The sequence below is a fragment of the Ptychodera flava genome, chromosome 4 (genome assembly GCF_041260155.1).
Source record: "Ptychodera flava strain L36383 chromosome 4, AS_Pfla_20210202, whole genome shotgun sequence".
NCBI lineage: Eukaryota > Metazoa > Hemichordata > Enteropneusta > Ptychoderidae > Ptychodera > Ptychodera flava.
The window spans coordinates 22,153,149-22,173,413 of NC_091931.1; the positions used below are offsets into that span (position 1 = coordinate 22,153,149).

Genomic DNA, 20,265 nt, shown 5'->3' on the forward strand with positions numbered 1-20,265 from the left:
ATACTGTCAGGAAATGGCCGAGTTAGCACTTATTTTGTGTATCAAGATGCAGATTCTGAAGTGATAGCATGCATGCATGCAAGCTCTTGTAAAAAAACAGATGACGAAACAATGAAGTAGGAAAATGGACTGATGATCTGCCGGGAGATTTATTCAACAGCTGCAACTTGTAAAAATGTAATAATATTATCTGGTGTGTACTGGAATAGCACTTTCAGAGGCAGGATGTCAAGTATTGCTTGTTTTAATTGTCCATTTCCGGGTAATGTTAAAATGCGAATGAGAGCTGGCTTGAAGACAGTAAATGTCTCTATATCCTCATCATAATCTATGGCAATTTTGGCAACTGCACCTGTACCAGTAGAAGAAGGCAAATACGTTGTGTTGCATTTTAAACAGGTGTGATCTTCATCCAGGGCTTTATCTCGACATCTTTTGTTAGGGCAAGATGGGTACAACTTTGCTTCAGAGACACCAATAATGGTTCCAGTCTGCATAGCCTCATCATCAGAAACATCAATGGCAGGAAGATCTTCAAAATTCTCTTTAGGTACGGCTGATTGAAAAAAGAAACAGAAGATAATTTTACATCTTGTACAATGAGTTGAAGAGTTGGACAGACATGATGTACAAAAGTGAATGTAAAAGTGAATTTACATTCACTTAGCAGAACACCTAAAATGTCAAATGTAATACAGGACATTTTGATACACTGCTAAATATTTATATGGCAGTAAAATGACAAATTTTGTTTGCATTTAGGTCCTTCAAATGGACTATAAGTTTAATAACACATTTTGTACTTGCAACTGACAAGACTAAAAGCATCCTTAATTGAAAATTTGTCAATTTGAGTGGGCAGACATGTTCAAGAGATTTTTTCTTGCCTATGTACAGCTGCTGTTAAAAGATAATTTATTGAAAACTAATACCCTTAATCACCTCTGGTACTCACCTTAATCATGGTGAAGTCAGTTGAAGACAAAACTGGCTCTTTTCTATATTCACCAACTTGGAGACATGAAACTGAAATACAGTCATCAACCGCAACTGATAGCTTTGACTGATCTCTCCAAAGTGCTACACTGACATCACCAGTTGCATCTTGGAGATGGAATTTCTTCAAAGGTATATTTTTGTGACCAACAGTCTGGACATCAGATACCTACATGTATGGATGTCAAAAGGAAAGCAATATCAGTGCATATACAATAAAATCCATGAAAATATGACATTGTATCAATTATGAATTTTGTAGCACTCATTCGCCTTTTAGTAAATATATTTGAATGCATCGATTTCATTTGAGAAATTGCTTAGCAACTGTCATCAAACTTATATGAAGGGTTGATAATTTTGTTGTATACTGCCAAGTTTGTTGACCTTAGTCAGTGGGCACAGTGATATTGGCTAAGGTAACACAGTAATTGCCAGCGGCTTCCTATGAAAAAAGGTGATTGTACAAATCAAGTGAGCTACCTAACATTGCTTATAAATGCAGATATAAACGAAACCATGATACTAAGAATGAAAATAGTAAGAAATAGTCAAAAGTTACAACTACCGGAGTGCTTTGATTGCTACATATCGCTGCATGGCTGCCAAATGACAAGTTGTTAACAGCCAGGAAGTGTACCACTTACTTTGATAACTTTGCCTTCAACTGTCAATTTCCTTTTACGTGGTGATGTTCTTGCTTCAGTAATGTTGACTGCAGGTGCCACAGGTACATCGAGAACTTGAGCTGCCTTCAGAAGTGCTTCAGGGATTTCTAGTACTTTGTTGACATCAAACACCTCAGTGTTTTTACCAACAGACACTATTAAATTGCCATCCTGCAATCTGGTGGAGTATTTCTTGATCATGATTACCTTTGACTCATGAAAGGAAGAGAATTTAGGAGGATCCTCAACATAGCAAATTATTGGTGCTGTGTTGTCACAAACCACAGTTCGCCCGGCTGTTTTTTCTTATCTCCAATTTGGTATTTTGATACAGTTAACGGTTTTGCAACCTGAACTGTCAAAACTCCTTTGGTATTGGTATTTGCTTGTATAGCAGCTACTGTGGTTTCTGATCTCCTAGGCATGTTTCCTGGAAAGAAAATTATATATGTATGCATCAGTGTTTTTTGTAGAGGTTGGGGGGGGACATGATAAAATGGTTTAGGAAACTTGATAACAATACCAGTAACAAAGGGGCAGGCTAGTGAAATGACCAGCAAACGCTGTTAACATTTATCTGTTCACCAGACTTCGCAAAAACACTGTCCATTGAAATGAGCTTTAATAAGACTCACTGATAACTTATACTACCTAATAGCACCTAGTGCCACATAAAAATTAGCTAAGAAGTCTAAGGTGGATTTGTCGTACATCTGTTTTGGCACCATGTACATGGTATGTGTAAAAGTATGTGACAGAAGTTGCTCTGTTGTGACCTTTCACTTTTGATAAGCATGCCTAGGCTGTACACACAGTGTTTGTGTAATTTGATCAAATTGGTAAAATGCTAAGCAATTTAAAGGTTTATTTACCTTTAGCCTTACAATTTCTGCTAATACAGATTTTGAAACTCTAATTGACTGCTTTGAGAAATCAGATAATGCTAATCCTGCAATGTGTGGTAATCGTGATAATGCCACATATGCCTGACCTGGGCTTTTGCATTTATGGCCCAAGTCAACAACAACATTCTTTAAAGTTAAACCTTGACTTTTGTGAATAGTTATAGCCCAACTTGGTATGAGTGGCAATTGTGTCCTTTGTATTTCAAGGCCACCTTTAGCAATGAAAGTAGTGGTCATGGGTTTAATTGAAATGGTTTGATCAATTGGAGATTGCGTTGACTGTCCAATTTTTGGATTGTCAAATAAATGTCTACTGCCCTTGGCATATCTTTTCTTGTATCCCAGTGAAATTGTATTAGTGTGCCCTGAGCTCCATTTACAAGGCCTTCTGCAGTGCAAATATTGCGGAGTAGGAGCACTCTACTGCCAATAGTAAGTGTTAACTTAGAAAGCAAGCCTCCACACATGGTATCATCTGAAGGTATGCGGTAATAGGCACTGGTGAGGCATCAGGGGAAGTATGTATTGCCCAAATGGTGTATACTTTGGATTTTGTCAGTGTAGCGATTTCCTCTGTTTTCATATTATTGTACTGATAGCACTGTAGCCGTGTTGGAAAGAGACGTATAGCTGTATCAAATGGGGGTTTGCATAGATCAATGTTACATCGCTCACAAAGTAAGTTTATGTCAAGTGTTGAGGGGTTGCCTTCTCTAACACGATTGAGTAACTCTTCATATGGTCTGTCACTTTGTTGACGGACATTAGTTTTGAGGAAAAAAGGTTTAAAATACTGTATCCAAAGATTGCATGATGGATAATTAGCATCATCAAAGAGATACCTAGCAGCTACAGGGCGCAATTGGAAAAAGTCTCCAAAGGCTACAATACTGCAGTTTCCAAATACTGATGTACTGTCAGAATCTGGCTTAATTTCTTGTAGCCTGTGATGAATAGCATGGAATATGTGATCAGAAACCATACTTATTTCATCTAAGATAATAAAATGTATACTTGCAAATGCTCTTTCCAAGTTATCTTTCATTGCTGCAGTGAGTGGTATATATTGATAATTTTTAGAAAAGCGATTAGTTACTGGCAAACAAAAAGCTGAGTGTATTGTTTGACCTTGGACATTGAATGCAGCTGTGCCTGTTGGCGCCAGTGTTAATACACAGGCAGTTAGGAGTTTGCGAAAAATTGACTCTCTCAGAATTTGCAGAAGAAAGGACTTTCCACAACCTGCTCCACCTGTGACAAACATGTGCAAAGGCTTGGGCTTTGTTTTGGTTTTGCAGTTTATAAAATCAAGATATGTTTCAGCATATGCAATGATATGGTCTATTACAACTTTCTGGTCTGGTGTGAGTGATTTCATTTTTGTGTTGTAAACCGAGTCAGTCATGGTAAATAGGCTTAAATGGTGCCACTGTAGGTCTTCTTGTTGAATGATGTCAACAAAACTATTTCCATTGAGTACCTGCTGGTCTGATGAAATATCTAATATATGAAAATCTGAAACTTTTGTACCAGTATCCAAATCACTGAGTAGGTTTGATGTTTCAACATGAGATGTATTAGGTGTAAGGGCATCTGCAATTTGTGTATCACCATGGTGCAACTTGTGTAGCAAGTGCACATTGTGTTCAATGTCTTCCATGACATTCTTTTTGGGGCATGAACTTTTGTCAAACAGCTGTTTTTTAGCCAAATACACATCATATGCATTATTGAAACCACAAAGGATTTCATCTTCATTGCGAAAAGGCAGGAAAAGCAGAAGCTGAGAGTAGTAGTATTCATCATCATGTTCGTAAGGATTGAGAATTGGATATCTTATGCATGCCGGTTTTGTTCGCTGAATTATCCAAGTATTAAGTTTCAGCAACTTAAAACAGGGTTGTCGTGAGATTTTGCCCTGCAAGGTGTGTACCATGTAGCAAATGTGTACAGAGACATATGATCCCACATGTGGCCAGATGGTCTGTTGCTGTATTGTTCAATACAGCCTATCTGAAATACATTTGTATCATCATCCTGCAAATTTTCTAGAGTATTTTTTGGAAGTAATATTTTAGATCTTTTGGCTGGTTTGAGGCAATTTACAAATACAGTAGCCATAGATGACTGCACAAAAGGTATATGGGTCATTCGGAATGCTATCTCTTGAGCTGATACTTGTCGATGGGATAACACAATGGCCCCGATATTGTGTAGTTTACGTCTTTCTGAAGATTCTGGTGGCAGTTTATCAAGTGCAGAAGATATTGCTTCACGTAAGTGTTGTGGTTCACTTTTGCATATATAAGTGCATATGTATAGGGCAACACCGTACACACTTCGTATCAACTGAATATCCATATTTGCTTGCCAAGTTTTCAATATTACCGGATTGTAGGCATTGACCATTGTGTCATTTAGATTTCTTTTGGTGATGTAAAATCGAGAAGTATTGCCAGGATCAATATTTGTTTTCAATCTGGTTTCATGTGATGGTGGACGTGGAAAATCAAACCGACAGTGGCCAGTTTTGGTTAAACATGTTTTAGTATGGCGGTGAACCTGTAATGTCAAGACTAAATGCCTTAAGACTGGGTCTGTATCATCTGGTATCATGGTACTAACATGTTTATCTATAAAAGCAGGGGCATGTGCACGACCTTCAAGAGAATCAAGATCTGGGCTGTCCTTTATCCATAGGAACATGTGGATATGGGGAGATCCTCGGAGTTGAAATTCAATTCTTATAAAATGCTCTGTTATATGTCCCAGAGGTTCTGATTTGCCTTTCAATATGTATTTCAAGAAAGCCTGCTTTCGTCTATGAAAATGCTTGGCAACTATTATTGGATTTTCCCTCACTAAGGACCATTTTTGGAGTGGCGTTAACTTTTCAATATCTTTATGAGGAGCCAATTGAGAAAAAAGTTCTGGCCACTTGAGATCAGCAGCTGTCAAAGTTATGAACCATGTAGGTGGACCTTTGCATTCAATTTTTGCTAACAAATTGAGAAGTTGGGAGCGCCAGTATGATGGTGTCCCCCTGATATTTCTCATGAAAGCATAGGAGTTTTCTGTAATAGCATTTTTACCTGGCTTTTTGACATCTGCTGCAGTGATAGATGATTTACCATTATTAAACAGTACAGGTGACTTCATTCTAAGAGCAATTGAAACACTGCTGGCCAATGCTCTACTTTCATATATAGAATGTGCATAAAATAAGTAAAGCAATTCAGATGAAAAGCGCTTGTCTGTATGTGACAATCTGGCTTGGAAATATGACAAATCTGTTACTTTTGTTGGTCTCTTAGCCCAGAGGCCATTTTTACCAAATGGAAATAACCAGGGGAAGGTCAATTCCTCAAGTGGTTTTACTGTTTTTGACAGAATATCAATAGGTTTGTTTTTGGCCATGGTAAAAAATTTGACTGTTTTTGCTTAATTGAAGGTTGAGGAAAGCAATCCTGAGCAAGGGAAAAGTCCATATCTGAGTCCTAGACCTGAGTTGATGGAACTGTACAAGTTTCTGTAGTGTACAGCTGTGGGACCTCTATGTCTTTATACAAGGGATTATTCTTTTTCAGCCACTTTAATGCTGAAAACAATTTTTCAAAGTTGATAGGCATGGACTGTTTGTCCTTGTCATCAGAAGGTACAACAATTACATTGGCATCAGCCAATGTACATGGAAGTGACCTCAACTGTTCATTAATATCAATGGAAAAATTTATGCATTGGCCTTTTGTACCATACTGGCCACCTGGTAATGTTACTACAGATATAAATGGCTGGACTTTTGCTAGCAATCTTTTTTCAAGGAGATTTAAACCCTTTACACAATCTGGGATTGGACCAGGATCCATCTCATTCTGTGAAGCCCATGGTGCTAATGTGCCTTTTCTGGCATATTGTATACATCTTCTACAGTAACATGTGACTTTCTTATTAGTCTGCATGTGAGAGACTTCTTCAGGGAATAATTGCTTTTGGCACATTGCACAAGTTTTACTACAAGTTTGGTTTATATTTTCTTTGAAAAGAAGTATGTCTTTTTCCAAATGAAATATTTTTTGTCTCTTACCTTTTGGAGTACTGCTATTTACAGATCTTTTGTTGATTTTCTGTTTTGTACTTTTGAATTCACCATTTGCATTGGGCAAATCATGAGTGGGTTTATTACATGGCTTTTTTAGTGTGGTTGATCGAGTGTTCATTTGTTTTCTTGTTATTTTAAAAGTAGTTGCATGTGCAGTTGCTTGCAAGGCTGGAGTTTTTGCATTTGAAGACATATGTACAGGGGTATTGACAGTATCTGAGAGTGGTAAATGTTGCTGGTTTTGAAATTCTAAAGACTGATATTCATGTTTTTCAATTGCATAGCTTTTTGGGGTATTATTGAAAGCAATAGTACTCTCGAAGTGCTCATGGACATGACTGAAAATAACTGTTTTGATTGGAGATGTCTTGTCACATAATATACAGTAATATAATGGCAGGTTATTGTAATCCATTTGAAGAGAAACATACTTGTTCAGTAATGGTTGTGATATCTCAGAAAATGGTTGTGATATCTCAGAAAGATAATTGGAAGGGAAGGAGTGTGAATCATTTGAGATGCTGTTTTCTGGATCTGCTTGTACATTTGGTTCATCTTGATGGCATATGAGAAAGTAATCATTTTTCGGTTTTACATATATTAAAAGATATGGGTCATTCATTGCTTCACTCAATGAAGCTGTTTTTATTTGTAGATCATTCATTTTAAACCACTGGTCACCTTCCTTGATGAAGGAAACATAATGACCAGCAGACAAAGTGTTACCATAGTGAGTTACAGTACCAGCAAGGACATAGAAACACTTGCCATTCACAGTGTTTAGGGAAAGGGAATCTTCAGAAATCACTTTACAACTTTGTTTTGACAAATGTTCATCAAAAAGCTTCACAGTAATGATGAGAATCAGTGGTTCTGCAGTAACTGTTAAATATTTGTTTGCACCAGTGCACATACAGTTATTACAAGTGTAATCAAGTTGTTCAGTATCAAAGTAGTTGTTAAGTAAATGCTGTATTGAGTTATTTGCATTGGGAAGCATTATGTCTAAAACACTGTACACAGTAACAGAAGTTGCTTGACAATTATTGCATGTAACAACTTGATTTCCAGAAAGCTTGAACACTTGGGGATTGTTGGGAGTTAAAAACTGACAATTATAAAGCTGGTTTATAATATAAAGTAAATACTCATGTGAATCATTTTGTTCATTTGGCTGAAATCTGTCATTGCAAGTATTCATGATATAATTGTAAAGATCTGATGATTTTTTTCTGAATGTTTGAGATGTGTGACTATTGAATATTTGTGTGATTGTGTTAACCAGTGTATTTTTCCCATGGTATGGTTGTTGGAACAATATTTGATGAAAAGTAGGGCAATGCATTAATAACTGTACAATTGCATTATGAAAACAACAATTATTGGGATTAGGAAGACCAGTTATCAGTGGATTTGAAGAAGTCATTGTAGCTGGTTGAAGGCTTACCAGTTTACTGTACATCTGCAAAGGAACCAGATATGAACTGAAAATGCTCCCTTGTTTAACATAAAATACAAATTAAAGATTTTTTTATTAGATTCTGTGAAGGGTCTCTTAATTGATACAGTTTAACATAGTTACAAACAATATTCTGGAGTATTATGGAGTTTGGAGTAGGAACTCTTGATTAGCAGTGTGGAAAGTCTCTTACTACAATTTAATATGTACACAAACAATATCTCCAGCAAGTTTCATGGAGTTCAGAGCAAGGGTTCTTGATTTTGAGTTTTTGGTTCATGTTGATGGCATATGACTAAGTCATCATTGGTCGGTTTTACATATATTAAAAGATATGGGTCATTCATTGCTTCACTCAATGAAGCTGTTTTTATTTGTAGATCATTCATTTCAAACCACTGGTCACCTTCCTTGATGAAGGAAACATAATGAACAGTAGACAATTTAGTGTTACCATAGTGAGTTACAGTACCAGCAAGGACATAGAAACACTTGCCATTCACAGTGTTTAGGGAAAGGGAATCTTCAGAAGAAAGGGAGTTCCTGATTTACAGTGCTAATTTGGTAAATTGATTAAATATGCAAATTAGCTATTAATAACATGATATTGCCCAATGTCTCGCTCTACAGTCAGGGGTCTATCAGATAAGTATGTGTATAAATTTCCATCAAATTTGATGCAGTAGTTTTAAAACTATGTCGATAATTAGAAAAGTTCATTCAATATATATGCAAATTAGCATGGTTCTTGTTGATTATCCAGTATACAGACAGACAGTCAGAGAGACAGACAGGCATTGCTAAACTTAGCTTAAAACAATTAAATTGTAAACATATTATCTGTAAAACTGCTAATAAACAGATTCATGTGAAGTTGCCAGTCTTTGTAGGGCAACTGCACTGATTGCACAAGTGAAAACTCAAAGTCATCACTATAAAGAACATCTGGAATTTCATCATCATGTTCCACAATTTCCTGTAAAGTGCTAACACCTGTATGTATACTACCTGTGCAGTGATATTGAGCAAACTGTGGAAACTCGCATGAGCTTATTGTATAGTAAACATGTAAAGAATAATCACTCTCCTGCACACTGCATGTAGGGCCAGGATTGGGCAAAATTTGGATGTTTGTCAGAGTTGTTATAATTTCATGATGATCTAAAAATGTACATTTGGCCAGCGGAGAAAGTGTGAGATTCTGTATTGCTGCTAATTTTAAACAGTTTTGTTTATTTCCTTTGATTAGATAATGTTGATCTTTGTTCCAAATGAATGTTGTAATGCATTGATAATTTTCCTCAACTTCATGCATTATGTATGGTGCAGGTAGAACTAATGGCTCTAACAATACAAAATTATTGCTGTCAGATGGCCAGTGGAGTGCTATCTTTTGCAATAAAACACAACAATGGAGATGTGTGCATTGAAAAGACATACCTGCTTTCCTATTAAAAAGCTGCCAAACCACAACTTCCTGTAAAAGTGAAAGTGTTCTATGTCATCTTAAAATGCATGAAAATGATTTTACTCATCGCTGCAGTTTATTTACTTTGCAACGGATTGTACATTTTCTAATCTATTGGCAACGCTATCTTTAGACAAAGACGGGGGGGGGGGGGGGAGCGCTGCTTTGGCATCAAAATTTCAAAATCAGTCAACAACAAAGAACATGTTGCCTGTGAATTGGAAATATGCTTTTTCTAATTTGCGCCATTCACTAATTTCTGGACAATTATTCAGATACAGAGAAGAGTAATCATTGAGTTAAAAAAAAATAAGTTGCCCAACAACTCAGACTCTCCTTTCATAATGGGTTAATTTCAAAACCCCTGTCTATAGGCTGAAATTTCGCCGACGTTTGACAAAATGACATAGATTTTCAGGTTCAAATCCGACATTTTTGAGTTTTGAGTGCAGACAGAAATAAGTTTTGACTTGAGGCAACATGGCTGCGACCCCATGTTGACCCCAAGTGAAAAAGTGTTCGCGATCAAATCTTCCTATATTTTTTCAGAATTTTCGACAAAATCATTGCTTCTTACATCTTTTGTAAAATATTAAAATAAAAAATGCGATGTGCCATGTCTCCAGATTTCTAAAAATATCGTTCGACGGAACATGAGCAGGCCCGCACAGCTGTTCCTGCGGTTATGGCAAGGGTGTATAGCTTGGAGTCGACAGCAATTATTTTAGGCTTGGCAGTGCAAGGGTTTATCATCTTTATTCGAAAGATAGAGAAAAAACTGAGAAAATGTATAACTAAGTCTTCCTAGTACGGAGAAATGCGGCTGTGGTCATTTGCATAGTAATAGTCTCCTTGCTGGCAATTTTCAACGTGACCTAGTTGAGTCCAAACAAATGTACGTTTTGGGTTTTGGAGTTCACGATTGGAGGGGGTCTAAAAATAGTTCCCAATACAAACCGTAGCTCCAATTTTAATAGGAATTTTACGGCCTTACGTCAAAATCTTGCTGTGAAAGTACGAGGCCGTACTTATGCTCGTACAATGTCAGTTTTGAGACAATTACATACCTCAAAATGGTAATACAGATACAGTTACATTGACTCACTGGGCGATTTCGACTTGAATACTCATTTCGCAAACTTGTGACGCAGTTGAAATTAAATGCTGACCGCCAAATAATCTTCATGAGACGAGATCATTCTAGACATCCTCCAAATTATCCAACCATTCGCATTGAAGTTCAGCTCGCTTGGAGTATCATAACATTCTGCGGCCTTCTTTTAGATCGACCCTAATTTCTTCCATTTAGGTAAATAAATTCACAACCTACCTTGACAAAACTTCATCCACCATGCATCCAGGACCATCGACCAAACGCACAACAAATCTGTCTTGACGTCATCATCTCCTTACATGGTAATGGGCATACCGTATTTTTTAGTAAAGGAGACACAGAATACGTCGGAGTATTCAGTTTCAAAACGTATTACATTGTGTAATGTTGTCAAAAAAGGTAATGTTACTGCAGTGGTATAAATTACAAAACACAAAAGTTCAAATCAGTTTATTTTGGGCAGGCTTTACCCAACATTTCATATTGTTTCTTATGCCAGATTTGACCACGTGCTTACTGGCGATCCCTTTACATGCACATTTTGTGTCAAATGATGTGTTCCCCTGGAAAAACAAACGTACGATTTCTAAATGAAGGAGGCGAAATTTGCCCGCAAGACTCGAAACCACCCCTTTACGGGGTGTACCTAGCTATTTTGAATGAGCTTCTCGAATCTGCAGCTCTATTTCGAAATGATGGTCTGGTTTTCTCAGCTCAAGGATAAGTGTTCTCCATCGCTGTGGGCATTACTATTCTCAACTGGGGGTACAGTTTCCAGTCGTAATGTTTTTCATTGTGTCCGGGATATAAACCTTTCCTTTTGACACTTTCACTTTGGTTAAGACTAGTCCACATCTTGTCAGTGATTAAACATGTTTCAAGTTTAAATGTTAAATTCTGGTCTCGAGCCCTCCTGTTCGACCAAACTGAAATTACCCCTCCCACTTTGGCTCGTCCAGTGGGTGCAGCAAGGGTCGTGCCATCGACTAAGAAACGGAGGGTGCATTAATTGTTGCATTTCGATGCACATTTTGATTATATTCAGAAGATTTTGTGGCAAAAACTCAGATAGAGAAGCATTTATATTCACATCTCACTTATTCAAGACTGGCTGAGAGCAGCACTTCCATTCAGTTAACATCATTACGCCATTTATTATGCCAAGAAAGATGAAGCCAAGACATTTTGCCCTCCCTGGTCTCAGCCAGGAATGGTTATACCTTACAGAGTTTTTTCCCACGGAATGAAAACAAATGTACTTGGGCTGAGGCCCAAGTACAACAAGGCAGTATTGCTGAAGGCAATGAGTACTTGGGCCGTGATAGAGTAATTTTGAGGACAATATATACTACTATTCAAATATGGTCTTGAATTTCCTCCTGTCAATTAGGCATTTGATTAACTGGTTATTAAACGAAGCAATGGCATGACAACGGCAAAATATGTCTAGCAACTTTTGTTGAGTTTGAGGCAGGGGTTCTTTATTTATAGTGGAAATTGCTTAAACTCCTTAAATATTCAAATTACAGCAAATTTCTTTTGTTCTCGATGGTAGATGTCTAATAAATATTAGTATGTGCACAAATAACATGGTGTTTGTTTAACTATATTTTGGTGGAGATTTCAGAATCCGATCGTGACCACCCCCTCACAAAGTCTAATGGTGCGTCCCTAAGTGAATTGTTCTGGCATTGGGAAGCAAACTCAACATTACAGGATTTTATTAGAGCCAGTTAGAGGGCCCTGAGAGGTAACTGCAAAATATTCATTATCTATACAAGTTGAATAGTTGTTTGAATGGAAATTGTCAGTGAAACATGGTTAATTTGCCATTCTATATGAACAATGAGAGGAACTGAAAAACACAACATAATTGGCTTTTTAGGTTATTTTTATTACAATTAGCAAAATGTCACCACAACAGACACTGCATTTTTACAATTGGTAGACTTGCTTTGTTTAACACTGCAGGATTACCGATTAATATACTGTCAAGAAAATGGCTGAGTTAGCACTAATTTGGTGTATCCAGACGCAGATTCTGAAGTGATTGCATGCATGCATGCAAGCTGTTGTAAAACGATTCACTGACAATGACATAGTCCCCACTTGTAATAGGAGTTAGTCTTGATGGGGCAGGGAAATGTGGTCATTAAGAAGTATCACTGAAGTGTACATGTTGAGATCTATGGGCACGTAGGTCTGTGTTGTTGTTCCCAATTTGAAACATCAGGCATGTCTAAGTTCTGGTTCTAAATCGGGAAAAAAGATCAGACCTCTTACTGTATTGGCCAGCCAAGAAATACATATGTGCATAATAAATGAGGTACAAGATGTGACATATTAGGGTCTAATATCTTATCAAAATTGAAGGGTATAGAACTTGTGGTTACTGAGTTATGCATATATATGTATAATCAAGGTCAAAGGTCATCAACACTGGACAAAATGCTTGATATGCGTTTAGCATATTTATGTATATTGACGTATATGGAACACAATACTAATTGCATATGCAGCGTATATATTTTTGTGTATGGAACATTCCAATACGTTGATATGCGTATCGTATTTCTATGAAGATCATGACTATACGTAATGCAGATCTTTGCACACTAAGTGTACACTGTAGTTTTGCATTTTATTAGCATACGTACTGTATACTTAATGTATTTAACACATGTACAGAATCAGTATTTGTGTATATATATTGTTGTATATCAAGCATTTTTCCAAGTGCAAGGTCACGTGACATTTTGAAAAAAACATTGTATTGCTAATTAATCCCTATATGCCAAAAATCAGACTTCTAGCTCTATTCGCTTGCCCAGAATTAGATATGTGCATAATTAATGAGGTGAACATGTGTCGGCATAAGGTCTCCCATCCTACTAAATATAAAGAACATAGCACTTGTGGTCACTTATTCATTGGCATAAACGTATATTTAAGGTAAAAGGTCATCGAGGTCACATGACATTTTGTCAAAAAATTTCTACCCTATAGTTATCCCTATATACCAAAAATCGGACATCCAGCTCTATTGGCTTGCTCAGAATTGATATGCGCATAATTAATGAGGTATAATATGTGGTGTCATAAGGTGTCCCATCATACCAAATATGAAGGGTGTAGCACTTGTGGTTACTGAGTTGTGGACAATATATATAATTGAGGTCAAAGGTCATTGAGGTCACGTGACATTTTGTCAAAATAATTGTATTGCTAAGTTATTCCTATATACCAAAAATCAGACCTCTAGCTCTATTGGCTCGCTCAAAATTAGATATGTGCATAATTAATGAGGTACAATATGTGGTGTCATAAGGTGTCCCATCATACCAAATATGAAAGGTTTAGCACTTGTGGTTACTGAGTTATGGACAATAATGTATATTTGAGGTCAAAGGTCACCAAGGTCACATGATATTTTGTCAAAATGTCTGAGATATCTGCGTGAACCGATGGTCTCACTGATGGACTCACGGACGGATATGACCCAATCTATAAGCCCCCTGGACTTTATCCGTGGGGACAAAAAACTGTGTCACTGCATCCTTTAGGCAATATGAATACGATGAGAAACTAAATTTTATTTTTCTTGGCCTTATACATGGGAATCTATGGAGAACTGCCTTATACATGGGAGTCTATGGAGGTTTAAATTAAAAAGTCCTCTAACACGGCCAAATTCGATCGCATTGTGAAACAAATCTACGTGCATCTGTATGGGGTTGGGTACTAGTCTTGTGCAAAGTTTGAAAGAAATTGACCAGGGCATGTCTGAGATATCTGCGTGAACGGACGGACGGACGGACGGACTGACATGACCAAACCTATAACTCCCCCAGGACTTCGTCCGTGGGCACTAAAAACAACGCAACGGTTATTACAGCTACACCGGCGGTAGGTTCATATCCAGATCCCGGGTACGGTCTGTCGCCGTCGCTTGAAAACAATCTCATAAACCTGGCCATATGGGCAATTGTGTATGGGCAGCTAGTTGCTGCGAATCCGTAGCCTCTGCCACTCGGGTAGCTTGGTCACTGGAGTGGTAGGCCCCACTCCGAGCAGAACACGTCAAGGAGTGGCAGGGCTCGATTTCGCAGCAAGGCAGCTGCATGCTTGACTTCCCGGAGAAGGCGAGCTGTCACGTTTAAGCTCAGGATTATTTGTCGATCAAATTTCAGTAAATTTACCTTACCTAGATGAAATTTTGTCTATAGGGTGAAATTTTGCCGAAGTTTGACAAAATTACATCGATTTTTAGGTTCATATCCGACATTTTTGAGTTTTGAGTGCAGACAGAAATAAGTTTTGAGGCAACATGGCTGCGACCCCTTGTTGACCCCTAGCCCTGCGTACGATGCTATGTGCTACAGCTAACCACGGTCCCTAGCGAGAGAGTTGCCGACATCGACGGTTATTTACGAGAAGTGAATAAAAGACTGTCATTTATGGAAGCGATCGAGTAGCTGAGGTAGGCTGGGATACGACTCGGGCCCAAGAACGCTTAATTTCGGCAGTAATTTGGCTTTTTACGTCAAGTCCCAAAATGGATTTGAAGTCACCGACCCTACGTACGTACAGGTCTTTGCAGGGCTGTGGTGAGCGGGGCGATTAGCTGTAGCGGAACACACAGCATCGTACGCAGGGCTAGTTGACCCCAAGTGAAAATGTGTTCGCGATCAAATCTTCCTATATTTTTTTCAGAATTTTCGACAAAATCATTGCTTCTTAAATCTTTTGTAAAATATAAAATACTAAAATAAAAATGCGATGTGCCATGTCTCCAGATTTCTAAAAAATCGTTCGTTGACCGTTCGACGGAATACTCATTTCGCAAACTTGTGACGCAGTTGAAATTCAATACTGACCACCAAATAATCTTAATGAGACGAGATCCAAATTATCCAACCATTCGCGTTAGAGTTCAGCTTGCTTAGAGTATCATAACATTCTTCGGCCTTCGTTTAGATCGACCCTAATTCTCCCATTTAGGAAATAAATACACAAGCTACCTTGACAAAACTTCGTGCACCATCCAGGACCAAACGCACTACCGTAATCTGTCTTGACGTCACATCTCCTTACATGGTAATCGGCATACCGTATTTTTTAGCAAAGGAGACACAGAATACGTCGGCGTATTCAGTTTCAAAACGTATTACATTGTGTGATGTTGTCAAAAAAAGGTAATGTTACTGCAGTGGTATAAATTACAAAACACAAAAGTTCAAATCAGTTTATTTTGGACTGGCTTTACCCAACATTTCATATTGTTTCTCATGTCAGATTTGACCACGTGCTTACTGGCGACCCCTTTACATGCAAATTTTGTGTCAAATGGTGTGTTCTCCTGAAAAAACAAACGTACGATTTCTGAATGAAGGAGGCGAAATTTGCCCTCAAAACTCGAAACCACCCCTTTATGGGGTGTACCTAGCTATTTTGAACGAGCTTCTCGAATCTGCAGCTCTATTTCGAAATGATGGTCTGGTTTTCTCAGCTCAAGGATAAGTGTTCTCCATCGCTGTGGGCATTACTATTCTCAACTGGGGTCGTAATGTTTTTCATCGTGTCCGGGATATAAAACCTCTCCTTTTACAATTTTACTTTGATTAACACTAGTCCACATCTTGTCAGCGATTAAACATGTTTCAAGTTTTAATGTTAAATTCTGGTCTCGAGCCCTCTTGTTCGACCAAACTGAAATTACCCCTCCCACTTTGGCTCGTCCAGTGGGTGTAGCAAGGGTCGTGCCATCGCCTAGGAAACGGAGGGTGCATTAATTGTTGCATTTCGATGCACATTTTGATTATATTCAGAAGATTTTGTGGCAAAAACTCAGATAGAGAAGCATTAATAATACAACTAACGCTAAAGTGTTTTATACCGAGAAAGACATTATCAGTATGCTTGATTTCCTCATTGACAACATATTTGTTGAATTTGGAGGACACATTTTCCAACAGTGTATAGGAATTCCCATGGGCACTAACTGTGCTCCCTTACTTGCCGACTTATTTCTGTTCTCATACGAGGCAGAATTTATCCAGAACCTTATCAAGCAGAAAAAGGTCTCTGTAGCTCGTACTTTCAACCTAACATTTAGATACATAGACGATGTTATTTCATTGAATAACTCTGAATTCAGTAAATATCTCGCTATGATTTATCCTCCAGAATTGGAGATTAAAGAAACTACAGAAACGGCCTCTTCTGCTTCATATCTGGACATTTTACTTGAATTTGACTCCAATGGTCACCTTTCTACTAGGCTATATGACAAGAGAGATGATTTCAACTTTAGTATAATTAATTTTCCACACCTCATCAGTAATATTCCACTCTCACTGCTTATGGGGTATACATTTCCCAGCTTATACGATATGCAAGAGCATGCAGTTCATATGGTGATTTTGTAGAGAGACATGGCAATCTCTCTTTCAAACTGTTAAATCAAGGTACACCAGAGCAAAGACTTGTCTCTACATTCAAACGCTTTTTTGGCAGGTATCGCAAGCTGGTAGATAAATACAATATCTCTCTTCGACAAATGATCACTGATGGCATCGGTGACATTAGGCCTTAGTTAGTGACCACTACCTATCTGACTTACAGATTGATATATGGCGGGTGCCACATGTGGGGCAGGATGCGCTTACTATTTTCGAAACACCTGACATCACTTCTTGGTCTTTTGGCCAGAGGTCCATATATCTTTCTTTCATGAATTTGACTTTGTACCGTCTATTTACTGTCTGTTCTGTGCTGTTTTGTGTCTATGTTTACAACTATCGTCTTACAAATTTTGACCTAGTGTTATTGGATTATGGATTGGTATGATTGCGATTATTCACATCTCACTTATTCAAGACTGGCTGAGAGCAGCACTTCCATTCAGTTAACATCATTACGCCATTTATTATGCCAAGAAAGATGAAGCCAATACATTTTGCCCTCCCGGGTCTCAGCCAGAAATGGTTATACCTTACAGTTTTTTCCCACGGAATGAAAGCAAATGTACTTGGGCTGAGGCCCAAGTACAATAATCCATCAAATGGCCACCTATATGAGCATCACACACACACACACACAAACACATATAAACATATATATATATATATATATATATATATATATATATATATATATATATATATATATATATATATATATAAACCTTACTCCTTCCCTCTTATCATTATGTCAAGTAAAACAATCCCTTTCAATTCTTTGATATGTTCCTTATAACATATTGGTATTCCTCATACCATTTTTGAATTCCTTAGTTTTGAAGTGAACCCGTTGTTAACTTTTGATGATAATTATTTAGTTTTCCGTTCTACTATTTTTATTGCAACTTTCTTTTTCTACTTTATTCAATCGTTATTTTCTTATTTCGTTTAGTTTTATTAACGATGAATGACGATTGAAGTTTTCCTTTGCTTCGAATATTTAGAATTAAGGACACAAATAAATGTTCAAATGTGCTGGGTAGACAACTGGCACGAGCCAGCTCCTCCTTAGCTACACTTAAATGAATATGTCAATTAAATAATCCCTCTGAATTGCAACATATATACCAACGACACGCACACATACACACACGTATACACACATGCATTCACACATGCATACCATCATACATGCATATAACATACATAGATACAAAGATACATACACAGATCATACATACAGACACACATAGATACATAGATACATACACATGCCAAGATTCCCTCGCACAAACGCTGTAGGTTCAAAATCATTTCAATATGAAAAGATACCTTACTTGAGGTGTGAACTGACTGTCAATTGGTGATTGCTCTACAAATATCACGGGTGATGTCATGTTAATAAATATTGTGATCCTTTTTTCTACTTGATCGGTAGTTTATTTACTCTCTGGGGAGTCATAAGCCGTTAATTCGGTAATGCGGAAGTTTTCCGCTCTCAGGGGTATTAGTCTACCTACATGGTTTGTGCCGGCCAATCCCTCATGCATAGATACATAGATACATACATACAATACATACATACAATACATACATACATACATACATACATACATACTATATATATATATATATATATATATATATATATATATATATATATATATATATATATATATAATATATATATATTATTATGTGTGTGTGTGTGTGTGTGTGTGTGTGTGTGTGTGTGTGTGTGTTGGGGGGGGTGGGTGTGTACCTTATAACATATTGATATTCCGTATACCATTTTAGATTCCTTAGTTTTGAAGTGAACCTGATTTAAATATTTTATGACTATTTAGTTTTGAGTGTGGAACTATTTTTATTGTATCTTTCTTTCTTGACTTTATTTAGGAACAGAAATAATTGCTCTAATGTTCATTGTGTAGATCACTGTCATGAACCTCCTTATCTACATGTTTTATCAATATGTCAAGTAAAATATAAAATAATCCCTCTGAATTGCCACACATATGCACCACTACTGTGTGTGTGTATATACTCACATTATATTTGTCCCCTGAAATTGTTTAAAATGTTCCTGATAACATTTTTAGATTCCCTATTACATTTTTAGATTTCTTAGTTTTGAAGTTAACCTGATTTTAACTTTTTACAAGTATTTAGTTTTCCGTTTTACTATTTTGTTGTAACGTTTCTCCTTTGCTTTACTGAGTCGTATACTTTCCTTTATAAAAGCTTGCAGTTAAGAATTTGGCCGGAACCACCATCTTGCCTTTTGGCAGTGTAACTTATACATTGCAATAATAAATTCCTTTGAACTGCATTGTTGTCTCTTGTGTCTGAAACCAAATCGAAGAACGCATTTTATGAAAGTGTGCCACAGGAAAAAGCTAAAATTCCATATGTACACGAAGTTTTTTTCTCTTTCCTATGTCGAGATACAAATAAGGGTAGTTTTGGACGTTTTACAATAGGAGAGAATGGTCACCCGAATATGGTTCTCCCTTCAAAGTCGAGGTGACAGATTGATGGTCGGTCTGTGGGAATGACACGGAGGAAAGGCGGTCAAAAGCGCCTGAATAAGTCGAAGTTGTGTGTTGATTTAGCATTAAAATAAGTGGTAGACCATAATATTTAATGGATGTTACATCAGTAGAATTGTAGTGGAGAAAAGATGGGTTAATTGCAGTGAAGGTCGAAATGCGGGCAACCAGCCTAATTTTTCTGGATTGTTTTCCCGAACGAGCGTTATTATTATAAATTGAGCTTATGATCGCCCGGCGAGATATTTTATGTGATATTATTTTTTTCATTTTGCAAGAATGAATTTACAACGATTCAGAACTACATTTAGATGCACAGTATACATTACGTGTAGCAATATCAGCTCACAATGAAGCCACACGTTGGTACTTCCCCTATCGTCAAAAAGACAAGACATCACAAGCTCCCCCGATACTGGTCGTGTCACTTCAACGGGCGAGATGGAAAATATTTTGCTATTCATTGTACACTGCCGAAACAATCAGGTTGTTTGATAACAGTTCTTAACTTCCAGGAAAACGAACGGTGGATTAAAGTTATAG

The 20,265-nt window shown here is 37.3% G+C and overlaps 1 protein-coding gene and 1 long non-coding RNA gene across 3 annotated transcripts; both read right to left on the bottom strand.

Annotated features, from left to right (window-relative positions):
* Positions 1 to 948: 948 nt before the first annotated feature.
* On the bottom strand, positions 949 to 10,947 carry LOC139131194 (uncharacterized). 2 transcript variants are annotated; one of them, XR_011552078.1, is made up of 3 exons: positions 10,926 to 10,947; positions 1,644 to 2,094; positions 949 to 1,165 (listed from the first exon to the last, which is right to left on the bottom strand). It is a non-coding gene; the product is annotated as an uncharacterized lncRNA (long non-coding RNA). The 2 variants fall into 2 exon arrangements; XR_011552080.1 differs by lacking the exon at positions 10,926 to 10,947 and adding an exon at positions 9,568 to 9,605.
* Positions 6,067 to 8,536, bottom strand: LOC139130559 (uncharacterized). Its single transcript, XM_070696307.1, has one exon. The coding sequence runs from the start codon at positions 8,128 to 8,130 to the stop codon at positions 6,067 to 6,069; it is 2,064 nt and encodes a 687-aa protein (XP_070552408.1). The 5' UTR covers positions 8,131 to 8,536.
* Positions 10,948 to 20,265: the final 9,318 nt, after the last annotated feature.